The following is a 20,307-nucleotide window of genomic DNA, read 5'->3' on the forward strand; positions in this document are numbered from 1 at the left end:
ATACTTGACCTTTTGTTTCTCCAGATGAATTTTGTTATTACTTCTTGGCAGTTTGATTGGTATGGCACTGAATAAGTATATTAATTTAGGTAGACTTGTAATTTTTATTACACTCCCTAGACTTCCCCATGAACACTGGATATTCTTCCAATTGTTTAGATCTAATTTTATTTGTGTGGAAAGTACTTTGTAATTGTGTTCATATAATTCCTGGCTTTGTCTTGGCAGGTAGAGTCCCAAATATTTTATATTATTTGCAATCATTTTATAAATGGAATTTCAGAGCCAAGGTTCCTTCCACTGTACCAAGTTGCTACATTTTGTGGTCTCCTTTAATATGGTTATTTACTCTATTGATACAAATTATAAATCATATACCTCTTGGTCTTCATGAAAGAAAGCATAGCATAATACATAGTTTTTTTGGGGGGGATGTTTTTTGTTTTTTGAAGAAGTTGGGATTAAGTGGTTTGCTCAGGATTACAGTATTAAGTATTTTTAAGGCTGAATTTGAACTCATGTCCTCCTGATTCCAAAGTTGGTACTCTATTCACTGCACATGGCATAATGGCATAACCCATAAAGTTCTAGAAACATGTTAACAACTGTTAATGACTAAAGTAACAACTAAGACACAGAATAATTATGAGACTGGAGAAATCAAAGGTCTGAACTTCAACATCTAGGTGGTACAATGTATACACATAGTATTTGGCGTCAGAAAGACCTGAATTCAAATGTTGTACTTAGTATTACTGTGAGGTAGAGCAAGTCACTTAACTTCTCTTTGTCTCATCTATAAAAAGAGACAATATTTATACTTACCTGTCAGGGTTATTATCAGGATCACAAGACACACACACATGCATGTATACAAATACATATATATTTATATATACACATATATGAATATATATGTATACATATATCTTTTAAAACTTTAAATCATTTTGTGAATATTATTATTATTATTATTGTTAATAGCTGATGATCATCTTCCTAATGATGAACCTCTCCTGACTTAGCTTGACTCCAGCATAAAGTTTGTTGCTAGGCTGATAGTCTTTTCAGCTTGGTAACATAATATCTTATGAGAGGGAGGGCAAATATGTACCTTTGATTAGACAAATTCCTGAGTGATGAAGAAGATAATTCCACCTAGTACTGAGAAAGTCAGGTCCAAGTTTAGAGAATAGTCATTAAAAAAAAAAAAAAAAAAAAAAAAAGCCAGGCCAGGTAGGTACCCAAGTATTTGTGGAATGCTTATATCCAAGAAGCCAAAACAAGAACATGGTTTAATGTTAGAAAAGGCATCAGAGAAGTCCTAACTAGATTAGGCATCCCAAATGAGAAATTCTCGAAAACTTGGCTTTTTGTCTGGCTGCTCTTAATTCTCCAAAGCCTTCATTCCCTGATGCTTGCCCTAGTCCTGGGCAGGATCTGCCAAACATCTTTCTTGAATTTACTGCCAAACCTAGGTAGGTGCTACCAGAATTTTTGCTTTACTAGCAGAGCCTTGGAGAACCTAGGACCATCTTCTATTCACAATGATTTTGAGAGGACAATCAATAAATTTAAAATTAAAATAAAAAAATTTGTTCCTACTTTCCTTAACAATATAACTCTAAAAGATGATTTTAAAATATATCTGCTAGCTTTGATTTAAAATATTTTACTGGTGTTTTATCAACTAATCAATTAGCTTTTAAAAAGCATTTATTATATGCCAGATGCTGTGCATATTCTATTTTTTTCCTTCCCAGATAGTAATGATGAATTAAGAAGGTACTTCTTGCATCAAACACAGAGATGGTAGTATGATTGGAAATTGGTTCTTTTTTCTCCTTCCCTCTAACAGTATGGTCTTTGTTGCTTAAGAACACGTACTGAAATATTCTCCATTTGAAATATAGTGAAGGCCATTGCATTAGCAAACTGAATACATGGTAGTGTATCTTAAGTCAGTTTATAAACTTCTAACTTGTATTCATTTCTTGAATTCCATTTTCTAGTCACTAAATTAGTCTATATTTTGTGGGTGACATCATAATATATATCAGTTGCATTTTTGAAGACCACTCCTCAAAGATTGCCCCAGAATTCCTATTTCTGGTTCTAGCCCAGCATGACCCTGAATAAGTTCCAAAGTGCATCCTCCTAATATGGGACTTCTGGCTGACTGCCTTAGCTGCTGCTGTTGAATTCCTCCTGGCCTCTGTACTGTGCCCTCCACTTTGTTGCTTGAGTGGCTGAGCCATTCTTTGCTTGAAATAATTTCAACTATAGGCTTCTAAACCCAAAACAGATGTTTGCCTGGCTGCTCTTCATTCTGTCATATTGGTTCTTGAGTGTCTCAAAATTATTCAGATGCTGGACAGTAGTGCTACATTCTAATTTATGTATCCTTTCTTTAGCTAGAGATACATGTGGGGACAGAGGTATTGCTTGTTTGGTGGGAAGGTATGTGTGTTGGGGTGGGGCAATGAAGAAGAGGCTGAAAAAAATGTGTAAGTAGGCAAGAGACAGGAAAACATAGATCTAGAGAAGCAGACAGAGAAAGACAAAGACAAAAGAAAAAAGAGGGACACAGAAACAGACTTAGGATGGATAGGCAAGCAGATAGAGTGAGGATAGAAAGGGGAAACAGAAAAAGAGGGAGAAAGAGAGAGAGGGAGGGAAAGGGAGAGATCAAGGGAGAGACAGAGGGAGACACAAACGGACAGAGACAGAGATGGAGACAGACACAGACAGAAAGGGAAAGAGACAGGCAGACAGAGAAGAGAGAACACATGAAAGGAAAAAAAAAAAGTTAATGGGAGACCAACAGCAGTCATTTAAGCATCATTGCATTCATGTCCTAACTTAACTGCTTATCTACTACTGTGGCCCCTTGTTGATTAAAAAAAAAAAAAAAAAAAAAAAAAAAAAGTTAAGTTCCCGTCTCTCCCCTCCCCCCCTCCCCAACTCACCTAGAAATAGCATTTGCTTTGATTCCCCTGATTTAATTCTCAGGTCATTCACCTCCCATGTAAAATATTCTGTTTGCTACCCAAGAACTTGCGTTTTTTCCCTCAAAAACTACCCCCTTTCATGAACCATTCTTCCCCCCTCCCCCCCTCCCCCGCATGCGAACCAGTATCAAATGAGCTAGTCACAGAAAAGGTGAGAAGCTGGGTCAGAAAAGAGGCTGTCTTGTAGAGTCTGCACTTTGCAAGCTGTGGGTGTGACTCCATTTCCTCACCACCCACATGAAAAAGGTCGCCACCCAATCAGTGTGTTTTCTTTCCAAAAGCCCCTCCTCTTTCATTTTGGCTCCGGAGAGACCCTTCGAAAGCCTGCCCTTTCTGTACTATGCAGCCTGTGACATATAAAAGCTGTACCAGCTCTTGGGGCCAGTCGCGTCAAAACTAGCAAGAGTTTTTTGCTCTTAGACGGTTTGTAATAAGACACACTCCTCCTTATGCCACAACATAACAAAGAACTTTTAAAAAAAAATTGGAAGAACAGTATATTCATTTTGGCATTGTTCAGAGGTAAGCCATTTAGCTGAATGACTCTGTTTTGCATGCATTTATACTAAAGTAGTTCACATTTGTTTTTCTTGAATGAAATTGAGATAGAATTATAACTTTTGTATTTATTTTGTCACTCTCTGTGCATGTGTCTGTGACACAGCATCCATACATTTGCTGCAGGTAGCAGAAGCTATTTCCTGAGATGTATTTCTTCTCCTCAGTAACTGAAAGAGATTTAATTCTTTAAAAATTGCCCGTTTACAATCAAATGTCCTGTAGTGTGTATATATTCAGGCATTGTGGGCAAATGATTTGTAAGACATCTGAGAGCTGAAGGTTCATGATATTCTGTTTTATTCATCTCCATCTCTGGAGAGTTTATCTTAGATTGCCTTTTTATCCAACAAAGCAACATTGGCAGTAATTACAGGCTTTCTCATAACATTTTTTTTTTAAAGTCTTTTGGATTACAGAATATAATCATGTCAAGTGATGCTTTCAGGAGAGACATTTGTGTGCTAAATCATGTGTTCTGGAAGTTTTCTTTATTTTCCCTCTCATAGATTGACCCTAACTCTGCCTTCCTGTTTCAAAGCAGAGTAAACACTGTGGCTTCTCCCCTCCTCCATCCCAAGATGATAGCAATCTCTGCTGTTAGTGGTGTGCTCTTGTTCTCCCTTCTCTGTGAAACAAGTGCAATGATCTTACTCAACGCCACTGACTCATCATTGCCAACCAATAACTTCACTGATATTGAAGCTGCTCTAAAAGCACATCTGAATTCAGCAGATCTTCCTAAAGCCAGGAGGAAGCGCTACATCTCACAGAATGACATGATTGCCATCCTTGATTATCACAACCAAGTTCGAGGCAAGGTGTTTCCACCTGCTGCCAACATGGAATACATGGTAAGAGTTTTTTTTTCCCCCCCCCATGGATGTAGAAGGAGGTTCTTAGTTGAGATGCCTACTCTAGGAGAACCAAAATATCAATTCAAGGTGGTGTTTTTAAGTGGGGAGGAGAGATGTATTTACAAATTGGTTCTTAGATGATAATGATTCCTTAGAAGTATTAGGGTAGACATTGCTGGGGAACTCTGTAACTGTTGATAATTATTGATAATGCCTTAGAAGATGAAGGAATAGAGGATTTTTGGTAAGCTTGAACTTGTCAAAGAAAGAGTTATGAAAAATCCGGAGTTTTCACATGAAACACTTGCACATTTTGTTTTCATGATAATGATTTTATTTCTCTTTCAATTACAGTTAACCTAATAATAACATGTTTCAGTAGATTCCAGTGTACTTGTCTTACCTTTCTTGTCTAAAACTCTTTCTGGAAATAGTATTGCTCTGCTAATAGACTATTCTCTGTTGTTTCCTCATTATGACTTAATGCTTTGTCATTCAGATAACAACTCAATGAAGGAACTTAGGAATTTTTCCAACCTGCAGTGATAAATAACTTTGATACTCTCAAAATTTTAAATAGGTTATTTATTTGTAAATGGTTTTACCTAGCAAGTAAAATATTCAAGTTGTTTTAAAAAAGGTAATCACATTTCTTTTTTGGTTTTTGAATGAATAATGCTTCAAGATGATGTGTAACATAATCCTAAATGAGAGTAGCAGGGAGGCAGCTTTTGGGCTTTGAAGACCATCATCTTGGTATCCAGAAGTGAGTGTCAGGAATAATACTATTAATAACAATTGGGAAATCTTTCAGACCTGTTCTTCATCTATGTAATTTCAAATAAATTGTACTAGATCAGCTGGAGAAATCAGGGAGGGAAAAATGTCACCTTTCAAATGCAAAGGATTTCTCTGTTAATTTAAGTTTCTCAAGGTTATTTAAGTTTCTGTCCAAACAAACTCTTCTATGACTTCTAAGAAAAGATAATTTAGGATCATATTAGTTTCAGTTACTGTCTTTTAAAAAAATTTAATAGGAAAGGTATCAAAATGAGAATCCCTTTAACTCAATGAGCACATGTCTACAGAAATAAGATGCTTCTATCAGGGAATGACAAATAAACTTATTTAATTATTCTATTTATCTTTTTTTTTTTTTCAAAGGGTTAAGTGCTTAGAATGTGTTAGGGCTATAGTTGAGCTTCCTTGACTTCAAAACATTGGAGTCAAGTCTAATATAATCATTTTGAAGATGAAGAAATAAAGAGCTTGAGAGTTTAAGTGACTTGTCTAAAGTCATAAAGTTAATAAAAGAAAAACTAATTTGAAGGCAGGTCCTTAATGACAAATCCAGCACTCTTTCACTAAACCATTCCACTTTTTCCTTTCTCTAAAGAGCTTGCCAACAACTTCAACTTGAATGAAGAATAGAAATTCTTGAGAACAGGTTAAATTGGAGAGATTACACATTCTATAAAATATTTTAGTATCAGACTAACTATAATCATATTTTATATACATTGCCTAATTATATTTCTTTACAATAACTTTGTGAAGTACATAATTATGTTATTTTATTTCAGTTTTCCAGATGGAGAACCTGATGCTCAAGCTGATTAACTAATTTGCCCAAGTTCCCACAGCAATAATATATGGGATTTGAACTTAATACATATGAGTGTCAATTCAATATCCTTTCTAATATATCATGATCCCTCTGATTTTGTTTTTAGATAATGAAAGAACAATCTAATCCTTATTTCTATAAGATTTAGTGAAATCTCAATTACTTGTGTATTTGGGGATAATATCAAAATTAAGAATCAGATAGACCCACAAGCAAATATGTGGCACACTGGATAAAATGCATTTTTGGAGTTATTAAATCCTGGGTTCAAATTTTGTATTTGATGCTTATTTAGCTACGTGATCCTGGATAAGTTACTTAATTTCTTAGCTTTAGTGTCCACATCTGTGAAATGAGGATGATAATAGATTCTAATCTCCCATAGATTTTGTGAGAATGAAATGACACCATAAATGGAAAACTCTTTGTTAATCTTAAAAGTTATGGAAATATTGTTGTTCTTTTAAAAATTATTATTGTTGTTGTTCTCCAGAAAGGAAACCAAGAAAATTAGTTAATGGCCTTGAGGACACTATTAAAATGAAAGATTTAGGAACTAAAAGATTTTGGAATTTTTCAGAGAAAGACCAGATATAGCTGACTTCATTTTCCCCTTTCTGGTCCAGGATAAGGAATGTCTCTGATCCTAGAGACCATCTTTCCTTTTTCATTTCATGAATATCAGCATCAATGGACTGATTGCCCTATTGTTTCACTCAACATATCTGCAGCTTCTCAGACCAAAACATTTTCCCCAAACTACTATTTCTCTATGCACTTTCCCTCCCAATTAGAATGTAAGTTATTTGAGGGCAAGTACTGTTTGCATTTTCTACTTCGAACATAGTAGGCATTACATAGATGTTTTTCATTCATTTATTTTTAATTTATGAGATTTTAGAAATCATTCAAGTATTATGACATGGATTTTCAGTCTCTTTTGGTATGATCATATTTTGAAGCGATAGGCCTTATTTTAAAATTTCTGTACTGAATATGTATAATTTATTTAAGCACAAAACTTCTATTTTACGCCCTATATAAAAAACATGATATCTAAAAAATCACTACTTTTATGATTCTTAAGGTGTTTGTAAAAGGACCAATAAAGTCATATACTATAAATTAAAAGGAATGTAATTTGATAATCTGTAGTGCATCTTTGCAAAATAATGCAATATATTGCACTGCCTAAGTACAAAAAGACTGGCATTAATACCACTTGTAGAGAATCAGGTTGCTGATGCCTATAGACTTCCTTTTTCAAAGCTGGTAGATAAAATCATCAAATAAGAGATATAAAGGCTATAGCTGAGAATGGCCTTAGATTCTCTGTTATAAATTTTCTATTTTATAGATGAGAGAATAGAGAAAAATAGAGATTGTCACAAAAAACCAAGTGACAGAGCTTCAAATGTAAAAAGAGAGGATTCAAATATAGATGTTTTAATTCCAAAAGCTAACATTCTTTTTACTATTCTACATTGCTTCTCAATTAGAGGATGCCTTGAAATATTGATTTCCACTTGATATTTCCCACTTTTATTTGTTCTTGGGTTGGGAAAAGAAGGAAATGGTGTGAATAAATTGACTTTATGTAATCCTTTTATATTTCTCAGAGCTCCAACCACAATGCTAGGTATACAAAGAAGCTCAGCACATTCTTGTTGTTCCATGTTTTCTGCTAAACCTAAACAAATCCAATATAGGCTGGAAGAAATAGGGACTGGACCTATCATTTCTATTATATAGGGAAAAACATAAGGAACTTTTCTAGAAAAGAACCTTACCTGCAAAGAGTTTTTCAGAGGACAAGATAATGAGTGAAATACCCAGAGTCACAGTCAATATGTTCTAGAAGGGGAACTTTAACATAGTCTTAAAGGCTCCAGGCTTACCTTTTAACATGTTATACCATATAGTTGAGGTGATATTGTGAAATAATACAATAGCAGCCAAAAAGACCACATGGAAGTTCATGTAAAGTTATAAAACTTTAGTAAATTGACTCAATTCAGTCAGAACACTGACTGTTTCATTGTATGTTTTGTAGATTTTGATTTTGTTAATGTAAATCCAAAGTCTGCAGAAGGTGTAAAAGAATAATTTGTCTGTACTAGTTTGTTGGGTGCCAATTTCTTAATGGATATTGATTATCTCTAGCAATGCTGCCTTCTAACTCAAGGCTCAGTTTAAGATTCCAGATTTTATTTCAACTTGTTAAAAATTATAGCATACTATGGGCAATGTGATAGTATGATCTGTTTCTAAACACTCCAAGAGTTTATAATAAAGTTTGGCTCAATTGGCTCAATATAAATATTTATTGAATGATTCATCGACCCTTTTCACAGCTTCTCTCTACAAGAAGGACTAGGTTCTTTTTAGTTAAGAACTTAATCTAAAACCAACAAGATAAGCTGAATTCGTTTGAGATCAAATATCACAAACTTTGTTCACTATCCTCTGAAGCTTTTATTATTATTATTCATAGAAGGCATTAGGTAGCTTAGAAGAATATATACACCCCATTTCTTTCTGATGGTTGTAAATCAGCCTTGAATAAATCAAAACTGCTATATGTTAAAAAAAGGAGAGTAATTCACAAATTGAAACTAAAGCTATTTGTCATAGTGTAAATATATTCCATAAATAGTACCTTTAAAAGCATGACAGTAGGAATTTTTTTTTTTTTTCCATTTAGCATCAAGGTACTGGTGAATTCTACTGTTTTTTACCTTGATGCCAGATGAGCCTGAGGCATATAGACTGTAATCTATAGTGGAGAAACAGGTCCAGATTTTAATTATTTTGGGTCTTTTAAAGCTATTTAGATCTAGTAAAGCTATAAAAATTCATTCTTAGCAAATTTTGTTAGAAAGAATTGAGTTTCTTCTTCAAAAAGTAGGAATAAAACAAAACATTTACTTATATATCATGTTCTATCTTAGTCATTTCCTCAACATTTCATTAAAATTAAATATTTTAAAAAATGATTATATATCTGTTCTCTTCCTTCTTCATATTCTTCAAATTATAATACAGGGTTATGAACAAAGGAATACTAATGAGAAGAATCACAACTGTAGGTCACTCACATAATTGTGTAAAGTAAGCATAAGTAGGTTGTACCTTGTTATCAATCATAATGTTGTTGTGAAAAGTCAAAGACATTGTTCATAGCATATATGACAAAGAAAATAGTTAAGCAAAATATGTAGTATGAAAAAAGAATGACATGGATAGTAAGTTGTGTAGTGATGGTTATAAATATAATAATAGATAATTAGAAGAAGACATCTGTTATATCAAAGTGGGGATGTAAAGGCAGTCACAATTGTAAGGCACTTGCATTGTATTGGGAGAAGCAAAATCTGCATAAATAAATAAATGCAAAATGTATTCAAAATGAATATGAAGTAATATGGCTGGGAGCAATCAGAACAGTTATGTGGAGAAAATAACTCTTGAGTTGAGGCTCCGACAGAGGAATCCAGACAGAGAGAGGGATGGAGAAATGTTGGATATTCTGTGCAAATGTTTAGACAAAGAAGAGGGAATATGATGTAAAGGGAAGAGTAAATAAATGTAGTAAGACTATGAAATCAGTAATATGAGGTGATATTAATATTCATTACATGTAGCTCATCTATTCTTACCTCCAGTAAATTTCTAGTTCATAGTTTTGTTTTATTTTGTTTTCTTAAGTTAGTTAGCAAAGTATCAAGATTTCTGGGACTACACTGACTAAAGCCTTTTATGTGACCATAATGTGCATCAGTGGATGGAATGACTATATTTAAGAAGTCACAGATTTTAAAAATATTGAGGATTTTATTCATGGATATGTAGATATCATTTATGTTTATACATGTACATATGCTTATTTTAAATTTACATTGATCTCCTGATCTCTTTGTGTAGATATTTCTTTCCCTCACATATTACAATGCACTCCTGGCTTTTTATCTTGAGACCTTCTTGTCCATTGCTTTTGTTCTTTCAATTGTGTCCAACTGTTCGTGATCCTATGCACTATACTGTCCATGGGGTTTTCTTGAAAAAAACATACTGGAGTAGTTTGCCATTTCCTCCTACAATGTAAGGCAAACATAAGTTGCAAGACTTGTCAAATAGGTTATGCAGCTAATGAGTATCTGATGCCTGTTCTGAACTCAGGTCTTCCTGACTGCAGGCCCAGCTCTCTATTCATTGAACCATCTAGCTGCTTTCTGTAAATCTTTTTGATAAAGGACCCACCCTGATATTCCATATGCCTTCTAATTATTTTAATATTTTATTGATGAAACTACCACTATACTACTCTTTATCCATTTATCATTCCTTTGTCATATCATATGCTTTGTTTAGCTTTTTTCTTTGTCGTACATGCCATGAATAATGTCTGTGCTTTTTCATGATAATATTTTTGTTGGTAATGAGATACATACCACTTAAGCCTTCTTTTCACAATTATGTAAGTGATCTACAGTTGTGATTCATCTCAGTGGTACATAACCCTATATTATCATGTGAAGAATATGAAGAAATAGGAAGAGAAGAGGACAAAGGAATTGTATATATATATATATATGTATATATATACATATATATACATATATATATATATATATAATATTTAGAAATATTCTTGTTTTATCATCACATCAACTCAGGAGGAAGGCAATAATATTTTTTCCACTTTACAGACAGGAAAACTGAGGCAGCCCATAGTTAAGTGATCTTCCCAAGATCAAGTAGTTGAGAAAAATCTTTCTGATTCTAGCCACCTAGCTTCCTGTAATTTTCATATTCCACTTTTGACGCTTAAGTACCTATGTGCCCAAGGACATGACAACGTCTCTGACTATCTTCATCCATAAAATTGTAATAATACCTACTTCATAGGGTTGTTGTATGGGATATCTGGAATAAAAAACAAAACAAAACAAAAAAACTTGTGCAGACTTTAAAGCAAATTATTATCAATAAATTATTCATATAAATATGCTCATTTGTTTAGTAAAACTTACATAAATATATGCAAAAAAGACATTCTTAATTATGCCAAGCTACTAGTTTATTTTATGTGAATTATCATGTGTAAAATCTAACTGGATCTTACTTTTGATATCTTGTGAGAAAGGGAAAGGAAAAAGAAAGGGAAGAAGGCGAATCATCAATTTGAACTAAATCACCTGGAAGTATAATTTGAATGAATGAATGAAAAATACTTTAAAATAACCTTGGCAAATAACCACAGTGATCTATTTGCCAAAGATTAGTAGTAATAGTTTATGAGTAGTTATAATTTATGATTAGTAGTAATTTATAACACAATAGAATTACTGGCAAACCAACTCCCATTTCCTTAGGATGGCAAGGAAAATATGATATCATAGAAGTTCAGTCTTAGGCATCATCCCTTGAGACAAGCCTCATCTACTACCTCTCATTCCTGTGTTGGGTGAAGCAATGGGTATAATGGAAAGAAAACTAGATTATTAATTTGGTAGCTGGGGAGAGGGTTTCTAATCCTCCCTTTTTCTCTGTTTGGGCAAGTCATTTCAAATTTCTCAGACTAAATTTCCTGATCTGTAAGAGAGTTGGACTAGAACATTTCAATATGTCATACATAGTCATATAGTCAGAATGGATGCCAACATCAATTTAGCCAAAGTCATTAATATCTCTATTTGAATTCATCAAACCTCTGCTTCAAGATCAATAGAATAGACTACTTCCTATGAAAAACTATTCAATTTTTTTTGACAACGCTCTGTTAGAGATGTTGACTCAACCTTTATACTAAGTCAAAATCAGACTTCTTCAAAATGTCACCTACTTACCCTTGTTCTACTCTCTGAGACCAAGTAGAAGATACCAGTTGCTCTTCCATACAATGCCATTTTAAATATCTATAGACATCTATCATAACTCCTCTAAATTTTCTCTTCTCCAGGCTAACTATCCCTAGATTCTTTAATGGTTCCCAAAAAGGCATAGCTTCTCTGAAATCCCATACTGTTCTAATAACTTGTGACCCTATAATATTGAAGAGCAATAATCTCTCTTTAATTTGGAAGAAAATATTGATAGTCTGTATAAAGTGTAAATCGTTTTACAATTTACATAGTGATGAATTAAACATCAGCCAAAAATAGCCTCCATCTTTATCAAAATTCATATAAAATATAATGTCTACAGACTAAGCATTTATACTTTTTTGGGTATGAAAATGCTTTTTTCTTTATTTTATGCATGAGAAATTTAAAGTATTAATTCTGAAGTCTTTCCATAAATGTTTTCACGACCACTAGAAAGTCTCCTGAGACTTTTTGCCAAAGAGCAATGAACCCAGCAGAATCCTGACAGGAAGGAATTTCTCCAGCACATTCAGATCTCCACATTCTTGTTCTACATAATGGAGAACCTTTTCAGTGCCTTGGCTAGAAACAGAGACAGGGCACATTTTTCAAGAATTTTCATCCAAGGTACACATTACTTTGACTAACTTGTACATGAATGGAGAAGGTAGTAACCTTGAAAACTTCCTGCTTTTAGTCAGCTTTCCACACACAAAGCCAAAAGGAGACAAGTTTGTACTATTTTTCTCAGTTGTGAAATGTATGTTAAATAGGTGAAAGGTATAAGTAAACTCTAGGGATCAGTGTAAATTCATAGCTTCATTGGCAATACAAGAAAGTTGAGAATAAGAAATAGCCCAAACACATAGGATCCATAGTTATGAATTCATTACCTTTCTGCCATTAGATTCTATTAGTTAATTTCATATTTGATTTCCACAAAGTTTCCAAAGTGTTTTCCTTATGTGAAGACTTAAACCATATCATGCTTCTTCTTCATAAACTTTATTGGCTCCCTATTATTTCTAAGACCAAAGAGAAATTATTTTTCTCATTATTTTGTATTTAAATTTACCAGTGATCTCTTAATTGCCAAATCACATGTGTTTTACTCAAACCTCATCCTTCTGGGCTCCTTTGAACATTGTTGAATGTCTACTCCTATACATTCTATCCTTTAAAGATTTTCATTAAATGCTTCTCTCCTGATTTTCTTTTTTTTTATGTTTGAGCATCTTCTTAGTCTTCTTGCTGGACCTTCAATCCCAAAACTTCAAACTTCAAATCCGAAAACTTCCCCTAAGTTTTGTCTTAGGATCTCTGTTTTCCCTCTTTATTATCTTACTTGCTAATCTCATCAACTCCCATGGGTTTAACTATTTTTCTCTGTAAATTATTCCTACATCTATATATCCAGCCCTAATATCTCTGCCAAGATTCAGTTTTGCATTACTAAATACCTTTCAGGCATCTTGAATTGAAAGTCTTATAAGCATTTCAACTGCACCATTCCCAAAATGGAACACATCTTTTCCTCCAAATGAACCATATATGTGGGTATATACATGCATATTTCTATTTTTATACATATATAATGTAAATTGAAAGTAATTTTACAAGAAAGGGAATGGAAAAAGTCACCTATAAGAGGCAGGAATTAAAGTGAAGAGTCTTGAAGGAAGTAAGGGAAGCCAAAAGTTGAAGGTGAGGAAATAGAGAAGGGAATTAGTACGAAGACATGGAGTTGGAAAATGGAGAAGCTACAAGTAGAGCATTATGGTTGTGTCAAAAAAGACATAAAGGGGAGTAATATGTACGAAGACTAGGACAGGAAGAGGTCAGGCTTCAAATAAGAAGCAGAAGGTTTTTTTTTTTTTTATTTCATCACAGAAGCAAAAGACAGCTATTAAAGTTTTTTGAGTAAAAGTGTGGCATAGTGAGACCTTTGCTACTGGAAATCATTTTGATAGCTGAAACAAGCAGGGAAACTAAGGTTCCTGCAGTGGCTCAGGATAAAGGTGTAATTAAAATCCATATCTGGCTGCATGCAAAGAAGGGGGCTTCTACAGAATTATTGTGAAAGTGAAAATGGCAAAACTTTTTCTTTTTTAATTAATTTTATAATTATAAATTTTTTTGATAGTATATATGCATGAGTAATTTTTTAAATAACATTATCCCTTGTATTCATTTTTCCAGATTCCCCCCTTCCTCCCTCTACTCCCTCCCCTAGATGACAGGCAATCTCATACATTTAACATGTGTTACAGTATAACCTAGATATAATATATGTGTGTAAATCCAATTTTCTTGTTGCACGCTAAGTATTGGATTCCGAAGGTATAAGTAACCTGGGTAGATAGACAGTAGTGCTAATATTTTACATTCAATTCCCAATGTTCCTTCTCTGGGTGTAGTTGTTTCTGTACATCATTGATCAACTGGAAGTGAGTTGGATCTTCTTTATGTTGAAGATATCCACTTCCATCAGAATACATCCTCATACAGTATTGTTGTGGAAGTGTATAGTGATCTTCTGGTTCTGCTCATTTCACTCAGCATCAGTTCATGCAAGTCTCTCCAAGCCTTTCTGAATTCATCCTGCTGGTCATTTCTTACAGAGCAATAATATTCCATAGCCTTCATATACCATAATTTACCCAACCATTCTCCAATTGATGGACATCCATTCATCTTCCATTTTCTAGCCACTACAAAAAGAGCTGCTACAAACATTTTGGCACACAGGTCCCTTTCCCCTCTTTAGTATTTCTTTGGGATATAAGCACAGTAGTAGCACTGCTGGATCAAAGGGTATGCATAGTTCGATAACTTTTTGGGCATAGTTCCAATTTGCTCTCCAGAATGGCCGGATTCTTTCACAACTCCACCAACAATGCATCAGTGTCCCAGTTTTCCCACATCCCCTCCAACATTCATCGTTATTTGTTCCTGTCATCTTAAGCCAATCTGACAGGTGTGTAGTGATATCTCAGAGTTGTCTTAATTTGCATTTATCTGATCAGTAGTGATTTGGAACACTCTTTCATATGAGTGGATATAGTTTCAATTTCATTATCTGAGAATTGTCTTTTCATATTCTTTGACCGAAAATGGCAAAATTTAAGCAGTTAGATATTTAGGGTGATTGTAAATGACTATTTGAGTATGAAACAAAGATTGTGAGTCTCACTGAAGATAGATTAGAAATTCTATATAAATAAGAAAATTGAAAAGAGGATAGTTAGTGAATTGGCATAGTAGAAAGAGTGTCTGGTCTAGAGTGAGAATGATATCTTTTTGAGTTCAAATCAGGCATGAGACAATTACTAGCTGTGTGATCCTGGACAAGTCATTTAACCCCCAATTGCTTCAATTCCTTCATCTATAAAATGATTTGGAGAGGGAAATGGGAAACTATTCCAGGGCACACTATTCCAGGGCAAACAATGCCATTATCTTTGAAAGCCCAAATGGGCCCATGAAGATTCAGACTTGATTAAAGTTATTAAACAATGACAATAACAAAAAAAATTCCTTCAATGCCTAGTTCAGCAAAATTTTCTACATAAAGTCTTTTCTGATTTCATTAGTACCTATCCAACCTAAAATTATTCTATTTGTCTTTTATAGATCTTATATATGCTTATGGATATGTCACCTCACCCCAAAATATTGTAAGTTTTTTGAAGGCAAGGGCTGTTTCATTTCTGACTTTGCATCTGCAATGCCCATCATATTTCCTGTCATATTAGACCCACAACAACTATGAAGGTGTTTGCTATAAAAAGTTTATTGATTTAGCATATATTGGGAAATTACATTATATTCTAGAAAGTCAATATTGTGCTAAAGAAAAATGAGCTTGGAGTAAGATTTCCTGATTTTCTGTATCAGCTATCCTTTCTGAACCTCATTTCAATTATCTTGAACATTCAAATGATAATTATGTTAACTTCATAGGATTATTATAACTATATGAAATATACATGCATTTGGTAAGGCAAAGTACTCTATAAATGTAAAATATTATTATTACCCTGTTTAATTGTGTTTATGCAGGTAGATTTTAGTTCTTTGTCCAAAAGTGGGCTCAGATGATGTTTTGATGCTAGGCAGAGAAACCTTTTACCAAAGTGTGGGAAAGCAACTTAACTCAATTTGTGATAATTCATTGGAAAACATTAGTTGATGAAGCAACATCCATCTAATCATGTAGAATCCCTAATAGGAACTTTGTAGGTGAAGGTCTTGAGGGAAGATTCTGCTGTTGGAATGGTAGCATTAAAAGAGAAGGGACATCTAAGATGAGTAAACGTCATTTCAGACTTGGGGGATTAGACCCCTGGAATTGTAGGAATGTTTTAATTACATGTTTTATATTATAAAGGTAGAGAACATTAGAAAATTCACAAGTATTCCAGGGTCAACCCAAACCTCTACCTGCACCAAAGGTCATATCCTAAGATGTCATAATATATTCTTATAAACAAGAATTTTCTTGTATAATCTCTGGATACTAGAAATAGGAATTTGCTCTCTGGGGACCCTGGCCTGGCTTACCATGAATTCTAAACTTCCAGGTTTAGCCATGATCAAATATATATATATATATATATATATGTATATATATATATATATATATATATAATGTAATGTGTGTATGTGTGTTTGTGTGTGTGTGTGTAATGCTAGTTAGTTGTTTGTGACTCTTCCTGAAAGGTTGGAGGAAGAAAGGAGTCAAAAACTTTATTTGAAAGAAAAAGGCAATTAATGAAAATTGACTTTAGGTTTAGGGGGAGCAGATTTTTTTTTTCTGTCTAACCCAGATGCTTTCAAAATATCCAACTCCACAAGTTAAACATTTTGACACAGATGAATGTGGCTAGTTGCCCAGTGAGTTAAATGTTTAGTATTTAGACTATATTTTTATCTCTATTATTAAATCAAGTTCATAAAATTTCATATGCTATAAACCACAGTGAAACTTTTTAAGAAGATGCCACTTGGGCACAAACTAGATGTTGAATGTAGGTGTTTCCTAACCTAATTAAATGTGAATCTAGTACTAAATCTACATTCCTTTCTGCATTCTTAAGTGATCATATGCCTTCTTCAGGTAGTAGGTAGAAGCAAAGATATTTGTGATGTATTATTGCTCCTGGTGGTTAAGCATGCTTTTGCCAAAATGCTGTTGTTGTTCAGTTGTTTTGAACTTGTCAAACTTTCTGTTACATTATTTGGGTTTTTCTTGGCAAAGGTACTGGTATGGTTCACTATTACCTTTTCTAGATCATTTTACACATGAGGAAACTGAGGCACACAGGGCTAACTGATTTTTTCCCCAAGGTCACACAGCTCTTATATGTCTAAGGAAAAATTTGAACTCAGAAAGATGAGTATTTTTGTCTTCAGACCTGGCACTCTACCCACTGTGCCATCTAGCTGACTTTTCATCAAAATAGGTAAATCACAAAATGTGAAGTCTCCATTATATAAGACAACATGGATTCCAGGCATATTTTTAATTTTTTTTTCATCATGTAAGAACTTAATTTATTGTAATATTATAACAATGTAATTTTTTTTTAATTTGGGGAAAATTAAAGAAAAATGAGTCCATCATTCCTAATAGCACTATTAAATTATTAAAACTTATTATTCTTTAGAAAGAAAGAGCATGGCTAGGATATATTAATAGATTAGAAATGGCCTTGCAGTGTAAAGGGAAAGGATCTTAATAAAAAATAGACAAGAGTAAAGGACAGAAATGTAAATGGTTGTATCATTCTCTTAGCCATCTTAATGAAATGCATGACTCCTTTCTTTCCATTGATGTCCATAATCAATAATTTTCCATATCTAGTCAGAAGATTCACAGGTCACCAATCCTTTTGGAGAAATTCATTTGCTACCACCGAACCATAGCATGCAAATAACTTCTCAGGGACTATTACAATAGCTTTTAGTCTCACACCTCTCTTGTATCTCACAATGAATCTTTTACACTGCTATCAGAGTAAACTTGTTCTGAAAAATTTTGTTCCTACTATCCTCAATAACTCTTGCCTAAGATATGAAACTTAGTTTAGGTGAACATTCAAGACTTTATTAATATTGCACACATTTAGCTTTACAGGCTTTGCTCACAGAGTTCTCTTTCATATATCTTATAAGCAAATTGGACTAGACATTCCCACAGTTGTGCTCTATTATTATCTACCTCCTTTGTTCAAGTATTCTTTAATCATAGGAATGAGAGGGTCAGTTATTATGTTGTTAGAGATAATCAGGTTCAGAAAAAATTGGCTCAAGAACATTGGGCTGACAAATAAGATTAAATTTAATGCTGAAAAATTTAACATATTACACTTGAAACTTAAAAAAATAATCTTTGCAAGTATAACATGATGATGGGGGAGATGGTGGCTTAGAAATTCATCTTCAAAATACATGAAATTTTTAATAGAATAAAGACTCATTATAGGATTATATTATCCTATATTGGAAACCAAGAAAACTAAGGAATTAAGAATTCTATTGTAGTTTTTCCTGGTCAGAACATATCAGGACTGTTATATTCAACACTGGGAATCACATTTTAGGAAATGTATTGACAGATAATCTGAAAACATTTAAAGAAGTGCAATGTAATGGTGAAAGATCACAAGTATGTGTTATATTAAATTCTATTGAATAAATTGGTAATGTCTAGCCTAGAGAACAGAAGATTTACTAGGAACATGATTGCTACCTTAAAGGATTTGAAGGACTATTATAAAGCAGATACTTCTTTTCTGCTTGGGGTCAGAGAGGAGAAATATGAGCAATGGTTAGATGTTACAGAAAGGGAAATTTGAGTTAGGTGCAAGAAAATGTTTCCTATAATGTTATTGCTGCTCAAAAGAAAACTGCTCTGTTTCATGAGGGAGAAATCACAAGATTTTTCCTCATTGGAGACCTTCCGACAAAGGCTAAAAAAAAATAGCATATGTTATAGGGGTTTTCTTTCAAGTATATTATCATTCTTTCATTCTTGGAAATTCTAAAAATCATTGCCTCAAATGGCATGTTAGAAGGAATATTGTCTCTGAAATTTAAAAAAAAATCTTATTCAAATCCTGGATCTGTCATTAACTGTTTGTATGATTTTTGGGCAAATCACTTACTATCACTGATTCTCAGTTTGCCCATCTTTAAAAATTAGGGAGTTGAATTAGAATGCCTCTAATGTCCTTTCTGACTCTTAATCATCTATTCTATAATATCTTTTAACCAGGGGCAAAAATTTTCACTGTGAGGCACTAAGAAAGAATAGCTAGAGAACTTGTTCCAGGTAAAAAGACCTGCATTCCAATCCTATGCTTCACATTTGCTGGCATATAATATTGTGTTACAGAACCTCTCAGTGCCCTAGGCAATGCTCTAAATTATAAATTACAGAGTTGCCAAATCATTTATTGAGGTAGATTCCTTCCCCCACTGCAGGAGATTGCAGGTATGAATCCAAAATACTTTTTTTTCCCAAAACCTAAAAAATGCCACATATTTCACAGCCTCTCTTCCTATTTTCAAATCAGAAATAATCTCTTTTTAAAGATATCATAATATTTTGTTCCTCTCATACTCTTATGTCACTTTTTGTATTATAAACACTTCTGTATCAGAATGGATTAAAAACTTCCTGAAGACAATCAATACTTTTTCCTCTTCATAGATTCCCCTCTCAGAGATGTTCTATAGCCCTATTACTTCATTGGCATATGAATTTCCAGATATGGATATTCCCTTCATCTAAGCTAATTAGATACTCACTTGGAGAAAGTTTTGGAGTGTTAGCTAAGGGAACTGAGAAGGTAATTCATATATGGCCATAAAACTAGGATATGCCAGAGGTAGATCTAACCCCAGGTACCTTTATGATTTTAAAATTAGTCCTTTATGCACTATATCCATTGCACTTTATTCCTTGTATGTATTAGGTACTTGTTAAATGTTTGCTGACTTAGTCAACAAATTACTTAATCAATGTTTGAATATCGCTAAAGCTCCTAAACTTTTTGGCTAATTTCTATCTTCTCCAGTCTGGTGCTATTTTTTTTTTTTTTCATTTCTAAGCACCCAATTACTAATTCAAGATGCCCTGCTTCTGATTATATCATAGTTTAAATTGTTCTAATCCAAGGGGAAAAATAGTCCTATATTTGGGTTTCTGTCTGGTCTATCTTGGATTAGAGTTTGAAGCCACATTAATACCAAACTACATTGCTAATGGGACTCAAGCTATACACCAATTTTTTTTTCTTGGTTTTCTAGCTACTTGCTCTACAAGTCTGCCATTTGAAAGAATGCTTTTCTTACAATAAGACAGTGGGAATTCTAGTTTT

At 33.5% G+C, this 20,307-nt stretch overlaps 1 protein-coding gene across 6 annotated transcripts in view; it reads left to right on the forward strand.

The window, feature by feature from the left end:
- Window positions 1–3,332: 3,332 nt before the first annotated feature.
- The window catches only part of PI15 (peptidase inhibitor 15), a 124,684-nt gene continuing 107,709 nt past the window's right edge, over window positions 3,333–20,307 (forward strand). For 2 of the 6 annotated variants that reach the window (XM_074278914.1, XM_074278915.1), the window contains exons 1-2: window positions 3,334–3,533; window positions 4,079–4,423. In XM_074278914.1, coding sequence (XP_074135015.1) covers window positions 4,151–4,423 — 273 coding nt within the window. In that variant the 5' untranslated portion in view covers window positions 3,334–3,533; window positions 4,079–4,150. Of the gene's footprint in view, window positions 3,534–4,078; window positions 4,424–20,307 lie in introns of all 6 variants that reach the window. The other 4 variants (XM_074278913.1, XM_074278911.1, XM_074278912.1 and 1 more) reach the window with 4 other exon arrangements.

Source organism: Sminthopsis crassicaudata, chromosome 1, assembly GCF_048593235.1.
Source record: "Sminthopsis crassicaudata isolate SCR6 chromosome 1, ASM4859323v1, whole genome shotgun sequence".
Classification (NCBI taxonomy): Eukaryota; Metazoa; Chordata; class Mammalia; order Dasyuromorphia; family Dasyuridae; genus Sminthopsis; species Sminthopsis crassicaudata.